This window comes from Phocoena sinus, chromosome 17 (genome assembly GCF_008692025.1).
Source record: "Phocoena sinus isolate mPhoSin1 chromosome 17, mPhoSin1.pri, whole genome shotgun sequence".
Lineage (NCBI taxonomy): Eukaryota > Metazoa > Chordata > Mammalia > Artiodactyla > Phocoenidae > Phocoena > Phocoena sinus.
The window spans coordinates 31733108-31753751 of NC_045779.1; the positions used below are offsets into that span (position 1 = coordinate 31733108).

Genomic DNA, 20644 nt, shown 5'->3' on the forward strand with positions numbered 1-20644 from the left:
TTTAATTGTAACATTACAGATAAATTGAAACAAAGGTGAAACAAAGGCACTTATTTAATAGTGCCTAGAACATGTGAACATCTTTGCTATTGAGGAAGAAAGCATACCTCAAGTAAAATTATTTCGGACAAAATTAATTTGTCAAAATCTGAATTTAGAAGGCATTTGGTAATGTCCTAATATTTTCTTTCTATTCTTTTGCCCTATTGAAACTGGTTTTTAGGAAATACATAAATAATAAATTCATACATCAATATTAAAATGGCTAAAACATTTTATTTTTTCACAAGGTATTTTTGTCAACAGAGGGCCAGAATCCAAATAAAATAACATTTATCCAATCCATATTACAGTGGTAATTTCTGTAATTTGGTTGTTAATAGCATAGCAGAATGCCCATTTTTCAATAATAGCACAATTCCTCATAAATCCTCTCAAGAACACTGGAGTCTGAAGCTCTGTTTTCTACTCTGGTTTCTGCAATGAACTTTCAGTGAAGCCTGAGGTGAAGTCATGTCCACAGCCATGTCCTCAGACTCCTCACCCAGAAAAGCATTGATCTAGATTATGGTTAAAGTCCCAACATGAAAAATATAGACTTGTTGGGGGTGGGGGTGGGCAGTGGGTAAAGAGCAACAGACTCAGCACTTTGCTGTCACCTCTCAAATAAAATCAGTCAAAGAAGTTTCTGGAGAAAAAAGTTATTTATTTGTCACTCTTGAGTACAAATATTGAGTGTAAATCCAAAATTTAACCTAAGGCTTAAACCCAACCTTAAGCCTCTTGGCGTTGTGTTTTCTCAGTCACACTAGCTCAGAAATCTACCTCATTTATTCTAATTTCTGTTTTTATTATACAGAGTAATCTGTGCATGATGACTATTCTTACTCCTTTACCACTGAAACTTCACTCCAAATAGGTAACAATGCTACAGCAGAAGGCACATCTTAATCCTAACTTGTCCAAAGAAATGGAGGGAAGATGGATGACAGTGAAAAGAAAAGGGAAGTGAAAGATAGTCAAGAAGGTAAATGCATGTGTGTGTGTTGCAGTTGGGCAGCTGGGAATAAAGGGGGGAGGGGAAGATAGCTCAAAGGGAAGAGCAGAAAGAAAAGAAAAAGGATAAATCAATTCACCTGTTTTAGACCTCTATTGCTGAAGTTCTGTCCAACATGCCTTCTCAGGTTTCTGTGGAAAGTGCTATTCCTCCATTATCCAGTTGTACTGTGAGCTGTCATTCACGGACCCTACAAACTACCTCCAGCTGCATACAGGAAAAGGCATGCGATTCAAACTGGGCTAATCAGAAACCTTCTTTAGGGTTTTTCATAGTTGAACTGGAAGTGTGTGCATATTGACAGAGGGAAGTTATTTTCTTCCAGAAAGGTGATAAAGAGAAATGGTTTCCAGCTGATAGAAAACCCACACCACATGGAGAAAAATAATCTGCAGCAAGAGAGAATGAAGCCAACCAAGAAAGAGAAGCAGAGATGTGGGTAAGAGAGAAAGCTCTTCCAAGGTCTCAGCTTTAAGATATCTGCAGCTGCCCCAGGCTGGCTTGGTCAGCCCTTCCCCACAATTTGTGAACTCTGCTAGTATTTTCCAATAAACCTCCTCTATCACTCAGGTAGTTCAAATTGACTTCCTTTGCACGAACCAAAATCCAGAATAAAAGTCTAGAATAAAATGCCCAAATTCCATCACAAAATTAATCAATCAATCCATTTGTTGTTTTGTTCAGAAAATGATTTTTGTCTATCCAACCACTGTAATATTCATGGAAATACTACAATAAATAAGTCAGAGAGTCAAACTTTCAAGGAAACTATAGGAAATATTAAAAGAAAAATCACACTAAAATCAAGAAAAAGGTGAAGAACGTTATTTAATAAGACCAAATTTCAATTTTTTGTCATGCTAAACATGCTGTGTACTCACCATCAATCTTAATCTAAAGGCAATATACAGAGATTCTAGAAGTAACTATCCTGGATAAAGTGACTAGGATTTTAATTATTTTAAAGGCTAATGATTGACAATTGAAAACAAATGGGTCTTCGTTTCCCCTAAAGTCAGAATAAAGACAATGTGTTTAGTATCACAATAATTACTTAATACTGCTCTGGAAGTCAATTACCCAAAAGAATGAATTAAAGAAAAAATTGAGGAGGTAAAATTATCTTTAAGTATAAATGACATGATCATGTACCCAGACAACTCAAGAGATTCTACAGAAGAATTATGTGATACAATATGATGATTTAACAAGGTGGTTATTTGAAATTAATATATTAAAAAAATCATTAGCTTTTCTTTAAATAAAAATCATTTGGTAAGTATAGTAGAAGTTCCCATTCTAAATAGCAACAACAAAAAAAAGGAAAAATAAATTAACTACATGTCTATAGAAAGTTGCAAAACATTACTGAAGAGAATAAGCAAAATAGCTTGGTATTTTCTCAGGAAGATTTAAATAAATCAGTGGAAAAAACTGCATTCAGAAATAGGCTAAGATATAAGTAAAAATTAGTATATAATAAAGGCAGCATTTAAATCAGTAAAAGTGTCATAGGTTGAATTACTAGTCCCAATTCTTCACTCCTCCTACATCCACACCCTTACCCTGGTCTCATCAGAGGCAATGTGCACATCTGATCTCCTTGACCTTGGGCCTTGTCAAGTAACCAACTTGCTTTAGGTAAAAGAATTTGGTCAGAAAAGACCGTGTGCAAGTTACGAGGATAAGAACTGATGTGGTTGCTTGTTCTCCAGCACCTTTGCCATCACCAAGGGAACATGTTCCCATATGCCTCTGGTTCCAAGAGCATGTGTGACATATACAGCACAGCTGCCCTCGCCAAACTATATGAAAACAAGGTGTCTTCAGCCTTTGGATCCATCAAACCTAATCAAATTTGTCTTAAACCACTGTATTTTATAGTTATTAGTTCTCAACAAAACCTATGTGATATACAGGAAAAGACTACTACTCAATCTATAGTGCCAAAGCACCTATTAATCAATTTTGGGGAAATCATGAGTTATAGTCTAATTTTAGTGCCTGTACCGAAAGTATTTTATGCAAATCAAAGATTTAAACAGAAAGAACAAAAAAGACAGAAAGAAACAATTGTTTTTAAAAACAGATTTGAAATGCTGGAGACTTTTTGAAGCATGATACAAAACTAAAAGACATAATATATATGACTAATTAACCTGAAAAAATAAATTAGCAAAACCAAAACATATCAACAAATTCATTTTATTATGTATGACAGAGAAAGGGTCAATTTTCTTAATAAATATGTATAAAGCTTTATAAATCAGTAAGAAAAGAAGACAAAGAATGGCAGGGAAAATTTTCTTGAATTAAAAATTTAATTAATTAAAATATTTTTAAGTGCCAAATGTTTGTATTAGTTTAAATTTGTATAAAAATTAATTTTTCACCCATCAGATTTGGAAAAAAATTAAAAGTACTGGTAGGTGTGTGTGGAATCAATAATGCTAAAGCATTCTTGATAAAGATTAAACTGATGTATTTTAGGGGTAGCAATTTGGCAAAATACACCAAAATTATAAATAAATATAGTCATTAATGTAGCAATTCCACTTCCAGAAGTTTTATTTGTTAAATTCATATAAGCTTAGGTAAGCATACTGTATTACTGTTTATAATAGAAGTAACCTTGAAAATGATCTAATTATCCAGCAATAGGCTATAATTAAATAAATTACCATATATGTAAGTTATGAGGTTGTTCTTTATGTACTGATAAGAAAAATTCACCAAAATGTATTGTTATGTTAAAATGTATAGAATATTTTAAATAATGTATTTCCATAAGAAGGGAAAAAAGAAGGAACACAGGAAAGAATGCATTATGTGTGTATGTGTGTCTAGAAAGTTTCTGGAAATTACTCAAGTAACACAGAGAAAAGAAAACAAGGTTTTCAAAAAAAAATAAATGCAAACTGAAAACCCTTAGACAGATGGCTGTCCTCAACTAATAGACTCAGTAAGTTTGCCATTCCTAATATGATGCTATAATAGAAGACTCATTTTTCTTTTAGAATGCAAAAGTAAGTTAATAATGGACTGTTTCATATTCAGAAGACTATATTTCCTCTCCTCCTAAGGAAGATGTAATCCAGACAGACAGTTCATGTATCAATGAAAGACTGAAGAAAGTCTTGTGTTTTTGCTATTCTTATCCTGACAATCAACAATATGCAGGGGTTCAGCAAGAGAAAATCCATCAAATTTTAACATCTCTTGAGTCATTTCTTCATGTGTCTTCAATATTGTGCTTGTTAGAACACTAAAGATGATCTAATTTTAATGTAAGTTATTTAAAAGAAATTCAAATTATTATGTGATTATTCACTCTTAGGTTTTACATGCTAATGGATGCAAAAGTTGACAGCATATCAATTTATTTCTTATCCATGTAGCTAAAACAGGTATTGAAATGATTTAAGATGTCCCATGAAATACAAGTAAAATTGTTTTTGCTCTTTCCTGAATATTCTTTTGGGGAGGTTGTCATTTATTAATAGTAATAACTACAACTGAAGTCACTGAACCAGAACAAAGTTATTTTCCTTTTATATTTTCCCTACATGTTTTGATACACCCCTCTGAAAATAAAGACCAATTTTACATTTTTTTTGATGCTAAGCCAATAGGTATCTATAGAAATGTTCTATCAGTGGAATAAGATAAAAAACACTTATTTATACCAGAAACACTGATGCAATGTAATGATGATAACTAGAAAAAATTCCAGGGGTGCAGTCTACTCACTAGTTAACCATTAATCACTAAGATAAATATGAACTTTTATTATTAGAAGTTAAATATATTGAATAAAGTAACTAAAGTAAATGTAAGATATACACAGCATATTTTCATCTAGTATGGGCAAAATGAGTTAAAGGAAAAGATAACTATTGAAATGGATCATAAGATGTCAGTTAAACTAGAAATTTAACACCTATGAATAGGGATGATGTAACCCACTCATTCCTCCGTCACGTATCTGCTGAGCTCTCAACTTTTTGCATGGCAACATTAGGCTTATGGCATACAGTGGTGGTGACCAAGGCAGATATACTCTGTCTCATAAAGTTATAATTTACAGTGAGAGATATTAATTTATTACACACAAACCATTTACAACAGATTATTTGCACATGGATTTAATGTAATACAGCAAATTTAACCATATGCTCCAGGCAAAAAGAGAGAAAAATTACCTAATTCAAGTCTCCTTAAATTTCTCCCCCAGGAAACATGAGTTTGGCCTATATGATTCCAAAGACAGGAAGACCAAAATTCAAAGGTGCTGAGAAACAGAAGTTGATACTTGGCTTCTGCATGTCCATGTGCCAAGTCTTATCAATTAATAAGCCATTTAATGGATTTTCAACAGTAATTTAAGGGTGAGCTTTTTGTCTTAAATAAATATATCAGTATCTAACTTTGAGGGAAGGTAAAACACTCTGTATAATTATGATAGGTACTTTGAAGCATAAGAAAAGTTATTATAAATGCATAATGGGCTCATCTTCTCATGGGGGTAAAGATGGGAATTAGGGAAGATCAGATGATGTTTGCTGGGCACTGAAGAATCTGTAGAAGGGTGGGAAATAAATGAAAGAGTTAAGCACTTTGATGAAGACTCCAAGGAAAACGGATCTTGGTATCTAGGAGGAAAAGAGATTAACAGTATAGCTGCTGATACAGTGGTTCTCAAAGTTTGATCCTGGAACTTCTGTGGGTCCTAAAACTCTTGCAGGAGTTGGCTAGGTCAATAATATTTTAACAGGATATTATTTGCCTTTTAATTCTCATTAGCTTGCAATGGACAGTGGTGTTGACCAGGGCTACATGATTTATGATATTGCAAGTGTGAATGCATAAACAAATATGAGAGTAATATTCCATTTTGTGTGTGCATTTTTTTTTTCTTCCTTATCCACTCATCTGTCGATCAACATTTAGGTTGCCTCCATGTCTGGCTACTGTAAATAGTTCTGCCATGAACACTGTGGTACATGTATCTTTTTGAATCAGAGTTTTCTCCAAATATATGACCAGGACTGAGACTGCTGGATCTTGTGGTAACTTTATTTTTAGTGTTTTAAGGAATCTCCATACTGTTCTACATATTGGCTATACCAATCTACATTCTCACCAACAGTGTTGGAAGGTTCCTTTTTCTCCACATCCTCTCCAGAGTTTATTATTTTTAAACTTTTTAATGATGGCCACTCTGACTGGTGTGAGGTGAGACCTCATTGTAGTTTTGATTTGCATTTCTCTAATAAATAGCAATATTGAGCATCTTTTCATGTGCCTGTTGGCCATCTGCATGTCTTCTTGTGAGAATTGTCTGCTTAGGTCTTCTGTCCATTTTTGATTGGGCTGTTTTTTTGATATTGAGCTGCATGAACTCTCTGTATATTTTGGAAATTAATCCCTTGTCGGTAGCAACATTTGCAAATATGTTCTTCCAGTCTATAGGTTGTCTTTTTGTTTTGTTTATGATTACCTTTGCTATGCAAAAGCTTTTAAGTTTAATTAGCTCCCATTTGTTTATTTTTGTTTTTATTTCCATTACTCTAGGAGATGGATCCAAAAAAATATTGTTTCAATTTATGTCAGTGTTCTGCCTATGTTTATGTCTAGGAGTTTTATAGTATCTGTTTTTAGTATTAGGTTTTTAATCCATTTTGAGTTTATTTTTGTATATGGTGTTATGGAATGTTCTAATTCCATTCTTTTACATGTAGCTGTCCAGTTCTCCCAGCACCACTTATTGAAGAAACTGTCTTTTCTCCATTGTATATTCTTGCCTCCTTTGTCATAGATTACTTGACCATAAACGTGTTAATTTATTTCTGGGCTTTCTATCCTGTTCCATTGATCTGTATGTCTATTTTGTGCCAGTACCATATTGTTTTGATTACTGTAGCTTTGTAGTATAGTCTGAAGCCTCAGCTCTGTTCTTCTTTCTCAAGATTGTTTTGGTTGTTTGGGGCCTTTTGTATTTCCATGAAATTTTTAATTTTTTTTGTTCTCAGCCACAAGAAACAATGAAATAATGCCATTTGCAGCAACATGGATGGACCTAGAGATTATCATATGAAGTGAAGTAAGTCAGACAGAAAAAGACAAATACCATATGATATCACTTATATGTGGAATCTAAAAAATTATACAAATGAACTTATTTACAAAACAGAAGTAGACTCACGGACAAAGAAAACAAACATGTTTATCAAAGAGGATAGCTTAAGAGTAGGGGGAGAGATATATTAGGAGCTTGGGATTAACATACACATACTACTATATAAAAAATAAACGAGGACCTACTGTATACTATAGGGAACTATATTCAATATCTTGTAATAACCTATAATTGAAAAGAATCTGAAAAAGAATAATATATATGACTGAATCAATTTTCTGTACACCTGAAATTAACACAGCATTTTGTGAATTAACTATACTTCAATTTAAAAACTGGTTAACATAAAAGAAACAAATATGAGAATCCAGCTATCTTTTGTTAAGCCAGATATTAAAGGTATTTGGAGAAAAGTAAAACAATATCTTTTTTTCTTACAATTGCTCTTTTGTAAAATGTGCTTTTCATAAAAATATGTTATCTATGTTAATATATTGTTAATTATTATTGTTTTAAACGAATTTCTAAGTAAATATTTTTAAACTTTCTCAGGTTTATTTGTCTAGAACTATAAACATAGACAGATATAAATCACACAATAAAAACTTTTGGGGGTTTTCAATAATTTTAGGCCTGTACAGGGATCTTTCGTTTGAGTGCTGTGCTAAATCACAGGGCTCAGTAGATAAACTTTGAGCTATGAGGCTACAAAGAGGGGTGGGGTCTGATCATGAGAGGTTGTACAGACCATGGGATAATACAGTATGTCCAGACTGGATATAGAGGCTCAAAGTAGGGCTGTAGCCAAGTACATATGAGAAATGAACAGACCGAAGATGCATGTTATAGGGGAAAAAAATGACAACTAATTAGAAGTAACGAGTGAGGGGCAGGAAGTTGGGGGATTGGTGCTCACTTTTCTCGCATGAACACATGTGGTAGGTGGTGCCAAGTGATGGAAATCACTGAGGGAGGACAGTTTAGACAGATTGATATTTCTCCTCTTTATGTATTGTGTCTTCCTTCTTTTTTGCGTGCTCGGTAATTTTTATTATTGGATGTCAGACATTGTGAATTTTAACTTGTTGAGTGCTGGATTTTTGTATTCCCATATGTCTTATTGAGTTTTGTTGTGAAAAGCAGTTTAGTCACTTAGAAAAAGTTTGATCCTTTAAGGTCTTGCTTTTAAGACTTTGTAAGCAGAACTAGAGCAGTTTTCAGTCCAGGGATTTTTTTTTCCCACTACTGGAGCAAGATGCTTCTGAGTACTCTACCCAACACCCTGTAAATGATGAGGTTTTCCAGTGTGGCTGGTGAGAATGGGCACTATTCCCAGCCCTGTGTGATCTGCAGGCATGGTCCCCTCTGATCCTGTTGGTTGATTCTTTCTCTGGCCTCCACTGGTTACTTCACAGGAATGTGCAGATCACTTCTTAATTGAATACTCAAGGGGAATGCTCTGCAGATCTCCAGTGCTTTCTCTCTCTGCAGAATTCACCTTTCTGGTATTCTGACCTGTGAATTCTAAACTCCTTGGTTTCTCCATACTCCCAGCTTCATCTCCTTAACTCAAGGAGTCTGTATGGCTCAACCTGGTTCTGCCTTCCCTGTACTATCACCTGGAAACCCTCTCTATGAACTAAATTGATATAATCATAGGGCTCATCTTGTTTGTTTCCCATCTTTCAGGGATGACTGTCCTTCACTACCTGATGTCCAGTGATTTAAAAACCACTGTTTCATATGTTTGTCCTTTTTGTTTGTTTGTTTATTTCAGCAGGGGATAGTAAATCAGAAGGCTATTACTTATCTTGACCCATTATCTTTTACCTCTTTAATCTCAGAACAACCCTTGAGTTGAGTATTATTACCTCTGTTTTACACATGAGGAAATAAATAGTAACTTGGCTCACTCAAGTTTACTGAGATTTGGTGACACAGCTAAGATTTTTAAGCATTCCTTCCAAAGTTCTTGCATATAGCAATTATGATATACTGCCTACAGAGAAAGTGACAGATAGCTGAATGAATATTTAATACTGAGAATGTTTTATAAAGTCACCTTTATAAATTGGTTTAGAAATAGTCTTTCCTTAAAATGCTAATAAATGAACTAAGTGAGCCTTGAAAGCTATATACAGCAACAATCTTAAGGACTGAAGAATTTTTAAAACATCCTTAGGTCAACCACCAAGAAGTTTCCATTGCCTCTACAATAAAGACAATAACCAGATATCAGGCCTATTCTCAAACAGCGAGTTCTGAGGCACCTCATCCACCTCTGAAATGATCTACTTCTGAGTAAGTTCTCTTTTACATTAAAATAAAAAAATATATTAGAAATGATCAAATATATCTGTTTCCTTGTAGCTTCTACCCAATCAAAGTAATATATAAAAATAACAAACTCCAGAACTCATGCCAGTCAGCAGCCATATACATACATATTCTTCCCCAGCAGGGCACTGGAACACCGATCTAACAGGTTTTCCTTTACATGTTCTACTCTTTTCATCTTGGAATGTAATCAAAACTTCCTAAAACCTTTGAAAATCACATTTAATGTGACAACATGCAACATAACAAATAGTTAAGGAATGAGATATTATGATTAATTTAATATTACATATAATTAAGATTGTGCCACATTTAGTAGTATGCAATTTAACATAGGTTACCAACTTTCTATAAGTAAAAAATCATAAAGGGTATTAAACAATAAATTTATATTGAGCACCAAATAATCACTCTTGAATCAACAAATCAAATCAACAACAGTCTATTCAGTTTTTACTCCAGGTAAGTCTCTATACTAGGATAGACCTAGCATTTTCTTTATGCATGTCAATGATTTCTTTCCAGTTTGGAATATAAAAGATGTGATCAATGGAACTGGATACACTGTCCCTACTGGGAACCTGGGAGTTATTTCTTGCCTGTATTTACTCGGTTAGGGCCCTGGGCTCCATAGCCAACCTGCCTGCTTTGATTCTGGGCTATTCCACTTCAGGAAAATTCAGGGGTAGGTGGCCTTGGCAAGTTCCTCAACCTCTCCATGCCTCAGATTCCTTATCTGTGAAAGAGAAATAGTAGTGCTATCTCACAAGATTGTAATAAAATTTAAATGAGTTAAAATATATGAAGAACTTAGAACACTATCAGGCACATAGCAAATGCTCAACCAGTGATAATTAACTCTGTTTTTCTTATCATTAAAATAAGGTGTTCAGTGAAATCAATTCCAGGTATTTCTATTCTACTGGCTATTTGGACCTTGTCTAATTAGAATATAATGCTGGCACATAATTGTTTCTACATTCCTGGTTATCTGCGGGAGTGAAAAAACTGAGATATACCCTTTTCTTACCTAAGAAAGAGATTGCTTGGGATTGTCTAAATGCTGTCATTACAAAACCTGTGCTATAGACAAGCAATAAAGATCACAAAGCCATTTTATGAATGGTCAAAATAAGGCAAAGACTGTTTTAGTAATTTGCTTGATTCATCCACAGGACTAACAAACGATTTCACTCCATCTACATACAGGAGCAAGTTAGCAAGTTCTATGAATAGAGCTGTTGTAATATTAAAACACACAGATGTCCAAAAGAGTTTTATCTGTAACTGGGAGTGAGTATTTGTAAGCTGGTTATCAGTTTCATATAAATCATTGAGTGTACATTTGACTCTGGAAGTTCTTTGAATTTATTCTGCCTTATTCACAATGAAAGAGGGAAGAGTAAAAAATGTAGCTTCTTGTAAAATTTTACCCAATTTCCAAGCCTGGTGTCCTGTAATATATCTAGAATACAAAGTCCCTCAAGAGTTCAACTAGAAGAAAAAGTAGGACCACAAGAAGGAACTGGCTTGCAATTGTATAAAGGGAGAATGAATACACAGACATCAGAAACCTAAAACAAATTCAAATTTCTAATCGCTATAAACAATGAGAAACTATTAACACATGGTATGAATTCAACAGTGAAAAGTTCCCATGGAAAAAATGCTTCCACTGATGTCACTTAGGGTCTGACTGCATCAGCACCTGCAGAGGCACAGGCCTGTATTCCACTGACATCACCTCAGGTGCATGCAATTTGGGGACAAGAAATAAAGTTCATAAAAGTATCCAGCTTCCTTAAAACAATGGCAGTTTATTCCCCCATAACTTGAGCATGACTAAAACAAATACTGTAAAATTCCATCCCATTGAGTAGTTTATTTGGTCATTTGAATACATCACTCTAAGGACTATCTCTCCTGAGAATATCTGTCTGTGGGGCCATGGCTTACTTTGTATATCCATATTCCACTTAATTGACTAGATTAAAGACTTTAAAAAATCTGAATGATGCTTGTAAGTGGATTATAATATCTTAATTAAATGTCGGCACTCCCTAATGCATTAGTGACTGCCCCCTTTTTAATCTCCACTTATATAATAATCTGGTCAACTGAAAACATATTTGAGGTTCCTATTAAAGGTAAAGCACTATTTCACACTTTTGTGGCTTATTTCTTACATATTTTTTTAAAAGATAAAGAGGTACAACCTATATTTTAAAACGTGTTTTCATCAAAAAATATTTATTCAGTAAATTACCCTGGTAAACATTAAAAAATAAAATAACAGTCTGACAAACATTTAAAAGTGGATTTTTGCTATATATCTAAAAGGCATAATCAAATTAGATTTATCCCACTCTGATCTGTAAGACTACAATTATTTCATTTTCATTTTAGTTAAAATGAGAATACCAAAAGCATCTACAGTTACTACGATATATAGTGTAAGGAGATATAAAGCTGTCCTACACTGTAACAATCTTTGTCATATTGTCATGCCCAGAACTCCTCCCAAACTCCTCCAGAAGTGTTCATTTCCTTCTTAGTTCATCAAATATGTAATAACCGGTACCAAATGGCTATTAGTAAACCTAAGTCGCACATTAAATCGTGAATAGTTCATTGATTTCCTTAAGCTCTCTATGATTGGCTATGATTCATTTTAAGACATCTAATTGCACCTACTGGCCTTGATTTTTAAACCAAGTTCTACCATTGGAATCTTTAAACGGCTCAATTGCTCCCTCTAGCCTCCTTTTATATACTACACCCACAAGTCACAATCAAAGGTTAGGAGCCTATTGTGGGATTACTCTTACTCTCTTGCCTAAACTTGTTATGTGGCTCATCGAGATATTCCACTGATCCAAACCCAAGGATACACAATGCCAAATGGTAGTGGTGAGACACTAAGACAAAGAACATCTATTCAGAATGCTAAATTATAGAAAGCAACAATCAAATATGATTACATGAATAACCTCAAAATCTATAAATGACTTTCCCAAGGAAAGAAGGCAAAAGAAAAAAGTTGAGTGTCACATATTTTAACTTAGTAGTTTACCCTTTTAACCTGGAATATTTTTGCTGTTTGCATAAGCTGCATATTTCATAAAACAAATGCAGTCTGATTTTTCACGTTCAAAATCAAATGTGTTGTGAAGAACAAAAATAACCCTCAAAGAGCCAGGCGCCAAAATTATTTTCCACAGTGGGCAAAAGGGACATACAGTATAAGTACTTCATTTCACTACAAAATATGTGTATATTTTTTATATACATATATATATGTATATATATACATATATATGGATTTGAATTTTGAGACTCTCCCCCAAAAAACTATTTTGATTTCATTCCAACTTGCCTTTTTATGATTGCAGTACCACTTGTAGATGACACGTATTTTTCAAAATAACATCAAGCCATGTTTTTAACATTAAATTTTTAAAGTTTGCTACCTTGGCAAAAAATTGATTTTAAAATTCCATATAATTTGCTGCCAGTGTTTTTACTACTCAGCAGAAGGCTAGGATAGTTTCCAAAATGGAACACCCTGTGTCACTACAGAAGATAACAAATGTTAGATTTAAGTTGCACATTCTGTATTTCTTCATGATACGTACTTCAGAAAGAAAAAATCTGAACATTTGTTAGCCAGTTGCCCCAAAATTTACAGGATAAATATGTACATTTTCCCCTTTTGGCCATATAAATTAAAGCTTGGTGGTTCATACAATAGAACTTCAAATTTGGAAATGGCCTTAGTGACAGGTTAGTTCAATTGTCTTTTTGCCGAAGATCAAGGCTATGTTAGTATAAGAACCAAAGTTAAAGGCCACGTCCCTTGACCCTCTGTCCTAGGGCTACATTATACTATATTGCTATATCTTCTATTCCCAATGTTACATGCGCAAGTTATTTTATCTTAAACTTCTTTGTCATTGAATAAACCACTTTAATATCTTTTTCTGCCCATCCTCCTCCTTCCCCTATTAACTAAAAGAAAAAAAGACGTTTATGGTCTGAATTTGGGGTATAACATTGAGCTGGTCTAAGTTATATATCAAATCCTACTCCTAATGTGAATAGGAAGCACTTGGGCATTGAGCCAGTTAAAATAAACAAGCCCATTGAATCATAAAGGCCTATTTCTTTTCCATGGTATTAGAAGAAAAGATAAACAGATTTCAGCAAATTCAGTCTTATAAAAGAAGGTGTGAGCTGAACTTGACATTCTATGATAGTAACAGATGATGAGACAAAATGTGAAAATCACATTCCTGAACTAAACTAAGAAAAACCCACGGGAAGAAAATGTACTGATGTTAGCTTGGTTGACTTTAGTGTATTACATTTTGTAAAATTTTAAAAGTATTAAAATAAAATCTTCCTAGACCAGCTGGTATATCCTAACCTGATAGACTTTCTGTAATTAGATGTTATCATACCTTTGAATCAGCATTTATTTTTACTAACAATATCTAAATAGTATGGAGTATTTAACTATGAGAAGGCATGTTGCTGTCTATCCACTATCTATCTACCTAATATGATATACATGTATTCATTTAATCATCAGAACCCCTATGAGACAAGTACTGTTAGTATCTCCGTTTTACAGATATGTACACTGAGGCTCACAGAGGTTATCTTGCCTGTTATTGACTTAACAATTAAGTTGCAAGTAAAAGGGCTGGGATTAAAATCCAGGCAATCTGGTGACAAAATATGAGCTCTTTTTTTTTTTTTTTTAAGTATAGTTGATTTACAATGTTGTGTTAGTTTCTGGTATGCAGCAAAGTGATTCAATTTTATATGCATATATATATTCCATTTCAGATTCTTTTCCATTATAGGTTATTCAGATTCTTTTCCATTATAGGTTATATCAAATATAGTTCCCTGTGCTATACAGTAGGTCCTTGTTGTTTATCTATTTTATATATAGTAGTATCTATTAATATCAGACTCCTAATTTATCCCTCCCCCTTCCTTTCCCTTTTGGTAATGATAAATTTATTTTCTATGTCTGTGAGTCTGTTTCTGTTTTGTAAATAAGTTCATTTGTATCATTTTTTAGATTCCATATATAAGTGATACCATATGATATTTGTCTTTCTCTGTGATTCATTTCACTTAGTACGATAATTCCTAGGTCCATCCATGTTGGTGCAAATGGCATCATTTCATTCTTTTTTATGGATGGTAATCAGAATACGTGCTCTTAATCACTATACTATATCACAATAAAAAATTATTTGATGAATATAATTACATTCACAGATATTTAAAATGAATTGTGGTGGAAAGTAACATGAAAAATGACTTTCTCAATTTGAAATATATATGCCGAAGGGTCAGAAAACTCCTGAAGGTGCACAATGAAATCAGTCTTTCTCTTTTGACACTCAACAAATTTAACTAATTGATTTAAATGCTCAATGTCCTTTTTTGGTCCAGAAATAATTTCAGTTGGTCATTTACCAAATATTCTGAACAGGTACATTTTGAGTAGTACCTTGAGATAGGTCAGGCAGAAAAATAAATTTACATAAAATAATTGATTAATCCAACATAAGAGAAAATAATTATACCACTGAACAAGTGCATTAAAGTTTTCTCATGTTAATAACCTGAAATAGCTATAAACTTTAGATCTATCACTTTTTGTGTGTGTGTGTGGTACGCGGGCCTCTCCCATTGCGGAGCACGAGCTCCGGACGCACAAGCTCAGCGGCAATGGCTCACGGGCTCAGCCGCTCCGCGGCATGTGGGATTTTCCCAGACCGGGACACGAACCCGCGTCCTCTGCATCGGCAGGCGGGCTCTCAACCACTGTGCCACCAGGGAAGCCCAGATCTATCACTTTTCACCTGACTCTAGAGATTAAAAAGCTGTTATTGAACCCAACTCTATTCTTGATAGGGATGAAGAGACTGAAAGTGAAAACCCAGCTGTACAAAGGGATGGACTTGGATGGTTATTTTCTGTGGATTTCTCAGGGGTAGTATGAGACAACTTACCTCACTGGTATAGGCTCACTAGTAAGGATTTCATGAATAACCCTAGATTTGGGCAACCTGACCAAGCAATTCTGAACAGAGAGAGGCACAGTTAAGGTGGAACACACAGGAGAAGCTGAAGAACCTGAGGACTAGTGAGTCTTCTGGTCTCTTGGTCAGAGTTCTTGGTTCTTATGATATTCTGAATGGCCAGCAAACTTGGGATTCCAAAGCATGGAATGTTGCTGAAGGTTAAAAACCTTTGTGAATCAGTTATGCAGCCCCTGCTATTGACCAGTATAAAACTGCTACCATGGAGAATTATGGGATGTAGTCAGAATCCCTTACTCAAGGAGACTGACCAGATCACGTTGTCACCATCCTTCCATGAGCAAATAAAATAATGCATGTTGATTATTTAAGCAAGTAGAAAATAAGAGATATGAAAAAAGATCCCAACATCTGACATTTTTAAATCTGTAAAATATTTTTTTTTTTTATCTCTGAAATGTCTCACCACTAATTCCTGCTAAGATGATATGCAGTACAAAGCTAATCCAAGGAAACTGAACTTTTAGGTAGATTCAGATAAACCTGACAAAGGTGAATAAACACTAAATCAGTTAAACACTGCAAGAAAAATGTAGGAGGGTTACACTCACAATTCATAGTATTTGTCATAAAACAGCCTTCAGAAATCTAGAATCTCTCTTCTTTCTTTAACAAAGAAAGGAACAAAATCAATTTTTGTTTTATCAAGTTCTTTTTGTCACTAGAAGTCATTCTTCTCATGCTTTGATATGTGCATCATTCAGAGTATCATATGCTTTTATTTTACCATTAAATTGGCTTAAAATAATTTTTCTCACTAGAAATGTGTGCTATTGTTTAAAAAAAATAAAGAACATGTTCACATAAATATTTAACATTTGACAAACTATGAAAGTTGATGATGAAAGTTATTGATTATATTCATATAATTGAACTATATTCTATCTTAATTTCATGACAAAAGTGTTTGCAGTGTTAAAAAAATAAATAAATAAAGGAGTCTCAGGATCATGAGAATCCCCACTACAACATGAAAATTATTTTAGACAACAAAATGACTTTTTAGAGTGTACAGATTAAATCATGATTCTCTGCTAACAATTTAGCTGCTTCTGACCAATGAACACATCTGATTCAGACTGCTGTCCAATGACAGCAGTCTTTGAGTTTTAGTTAATATTAGCAATGTACCTCCTTTGCATCATGCTAATGATTACACACTGAAAGGCGCACTCCAAAAAATGGATCCAGTGATATACAAAAATCTTTAAACAAATGTATAGTGAAATTTTAGCATTAAACAGTGTTCTACCAGAAATATATAAGGAGGGGAATTTATTGAATCTCTTCCATAGTACTGCTTCTGGTAGTGTCTTACCCTTCTTAGCTGTAAGAGATGTTCCTTTTTGCTTCTTAAATACAAAAACAAACAAACAAAATGCACTCTTTCTCTGTAATAGGCTTTCATCAGCATATTAACAAATATCTCCTGTTCTAAAATTTAAAAATTTCAAATATTTATACTTTCAAAATCAGACAGGAAAGAGTTAACATGAATACCTCTACCCAACTCCCTCCCACCTAGATGGGGAGGGAACACAGGTTTTTAAACATTAACTTGTAGAAATGAAAAGTATAGGGGTCCCACCAATTGTGAAGCTCAGCGAGGAATAAAGCATTGTAATCTCAGTTGTCAGCATAAAAAGCATCTCTTAGAAGCTTCATTCCAACTCTAATAACTTAGTGCGCTTGCTAGAAAAAAAAATTGTGATCATATGAGCTTCATGCATGATTGATACCATTACTGTTTATTTTAACTGTTTTTAAGAGTCAGTCAAATAAAGCAGTCTCAGTTTATGTTTTGCAATCAGAATGTGCAACACAATATAAATGCCTTTTCTGAAGATGTGATGGACTATTCTTCCCATTACTGTTTCCTACCAAAAAGAAACATCTAATAAAAGTGAATCAGGCAGAAATTCATGTCACAAAATATCCTGTCATCTGTGTTCTTTATAGTATGCTGAATTACCTAGCAGCTATTCTTATGATTTTAAAAAAAGGAGGTTATCCTTACACACAAATAAGTATATAAACCCAACTAAGTATATGTTCAAATGCTTAAAAAATGCTATTTGGGAATAATACAAACTCTGAAACATAATCTACTTTAAATAATTAGAAAATCTCCTTTGTATCAAATACCCTTTTTAAGGTCTCAGATGGCACATACCTCTTATCTTTCATAATTAAATCTTTGCATTGTGTAATAAATATGGATGGAATAAGTTAAATACTCTAAAAATGGAAGGAAAAAAAAACCCTCTTTTCCATGAACAATTTTTAACATGTATCTTGAAGAACAGAAATTACAGAAATTCAAAATAAAATTTTTTTAGCAAAATCATAACTTTTTCTCCCATAATAATATCTTATTGAACTGATTGAGGGATTCAAACTATGAAGAAATACATGCACATTTTATTTAGGCTCAAAAAGGAAAGCTAATGATCATCAATACACTTATGTTATCCCAATAATCTCTGAAAGCAAATCTAAGACTTTCCCAAAGCAGGTGGCCATGAATCCAGGCTCTCCCTCCCTCTTCAGACTGAGCAAGATAAAAACTAGCCCCTACTTTTAACACCTCCCCCACACCCCATCTCACCACCATCACCACCACCACCAATCTGAAGCAATAGGCCCTTCTGTTTATAACCTTATAAATAACAGCTTGCCACTTTCATTCCTCTAGTCTATGAACTGCTTACTTTTTTTCATTTCCACATTAAATTATCTCTTGATTTAAACATTAGAAACAAAAATCCGTCTGCAGCATGCAATTCCAACAGTTCAAATTTGCAACCAAGAAAAGTCTGGACTTACCAGATTTACCTTTCCATCTCTTTTATTCAGAAAAACAAAGTTGTATTTTTCAAAGGGTTAAACAGTTTTGGTTTGAATTAGGGTTTGGGTGTAATATAATCATACTTAATATCTGTAAACTTAACTCTTGATAATGGTTCTTACTTTTTCAAATATTTTGTTTCTCTATTAACCATCACTTATTACATGTAGTCCTAAGAACAGTTTATACAAACAGAGAATTATATTCAGAATATGCCCTCACATATGGCATTTATTATGCACACTTTGTATATAAATCTGTTACATGAAACACGTTCAAATACTGTGCAACAGGTTCTGCTGTTGTGTAAACACACACACCCAACAAAATGAAAATAAGCTTTAAAGAATCAACAATATAGGGGAAAAAATCACATTACTCTTCAGAGACTTAATCATAATTCTTTTGAGGTGACAGAAGATCTAACCAAAAGGAGTATATTTTACTAAGACCCTCTTATTGTCTTTGTACTCCACCGTGTAGGTGATAAACTGGTTAGAGCCCAGGTGTATACAAGCTTCCATTGATTTATTGCATGTTACTGGCTTTAGTGCTGAGTTGATGACAGGAAAAGTACTTTGGCAGAGGTCTGACAAGTCGTTATCCTTAAGTTCCCTTTTGCTTTGTGTCTGTCTGTTTCCAAAGCTATCAAAGTAAAGCAAATGACAGTCTAAATCCTCTATGTTTTGCCATGAGAGTGTGAAATCAAATTGTAAGACACACCTCAGAACTATTACATTGGGCCACATTTATTTTCAATTGGCGGGGGAGGGGAAGCGAAAACACTTCAAGAGATGGATTTCATGTCCTCTGTGTAGCCAGATCTAGTTACAGTGTATTAAGTTATGTCTAAATGAGAAAAAGACTCTGTCTAGTCAAGTGTTTTATCACAATGTAATGTTATTAAACATATCAAGTATTCCCACGCTCTCCTCTAGATTCTTTGATTTTAACCTCCTTTGTTAGGCACAAAACACAGGGAAAAAGATTTCAGGAACAATACCAAGGCAGCACATTATGCCAAGCAATCAATTCTGTGTTTCCCGAGCAGTTTATTTATTATAAACTCAAACTGCTTTTATGAAACTACACGTTTGCTATATGTAGGTCTTCTAGGTCTTCGCCTCTTTCCTTGATAAGAAGCATGGATCGGCTACAATTGTGTCTTTGAGCGCGCAGCTGCTGGGGATAACGGATTCTCAGTCTCACGCGCATCCATCACCTAAGACAGGGAAACTCAACACGGGTCTTGGCGGCTGGAAGGGAAACAATGTGTTGAGACCCTGGCTGCTGTGAGCTACAAGGATCTGACGAGCGAACGATATGTTTCAGGGAGCAGCCCAGGCAAGGGGGAAGGAAGAAAGCCCTCGTACTCTTACCTCCACATTGAAATACTGCTCCGTTCCGCAGACGGTAGCACATAAAATCCAAAGCAAGGTTTGCAAGTAAAATACCCCCGAATGATGCACGAAATCCAACCGTCTTCCAGTGCTGAATGTGAGTAAGATCATAGTGAACTGTGCTTCAATGGATGGACGAGCTCCCCTTCGTTTTCTCCCTCTCTCCCTTTCCCTCCCTCCCTGGTTTCCTTTCAAAAGTCCTCCGGGTGGGTAAGGAGCCTGCAGGTTCACCCACAGCACGGCAAGGGGAGGAAACAGAGGGCCCCCGCTCTCGGCAGCCCCCAGAGAAGCAGCGGCTGAGGTAGAGTCAGCAGCAGCTCGCATTCACCATCCTCGTTGGCCCGCGGCCGGGAACGTGGCGCCCAAGTTCACCGGCGGTTCCGGCTCAAAGAACCGAGTCGCAGCCGCAGCAGCCGCCGCCGCCTCCAGAGGGTGCGTCCTCCTCCTCCTCCACCGCCCAATCCTCCTCCGCCGCTACCGCCTCCTGCTTCTGCGGGAAGGGCCTCGGCCGCTCCTCGCTCTCTCGTCTCTGCTTCTCCTTCCCTCCTCTCCTCGCTCCCCTCCAGAACGTTCATCCGTAATCTACATAACTCCTCCTTCCCGGGGTCTGCCTGACTCCTGGGCCCTCGGCGCGCGCGCGCGCGCGCACACACACACACACACGCACACGCACATACACACACACACATCTGCACGCGAACACACTCACACAACCCGACTCGCACGCGCGCGCTTCTT

General features: G+C 35.1%; 1 protein-coding gene across 1 annotated transcript in view; it reads right to left on the bottom strand.

Annotated features, from left to right (window-relative positions):
* Positions 1–20329, bottom strand: part of MMP16 (matrix metallopeptidase 16) — a 344665-nt gene extending 324336 nt beyond the window's left edge. The window contains exon 1 of the mRNA XM_032609350.1: positions 19886–20329. Coding sequence (XP_032465241.1) covers positions 19886–20230 — 345 coding nt within the window. The 5' untranslated portion in view covers positions 20231–20329. The remainder of the gene's footprint in view (positions 1–19885) is intronic.
* Between the last annotated feature and the right edge of the window lie 315 nt (positions 20330–20644).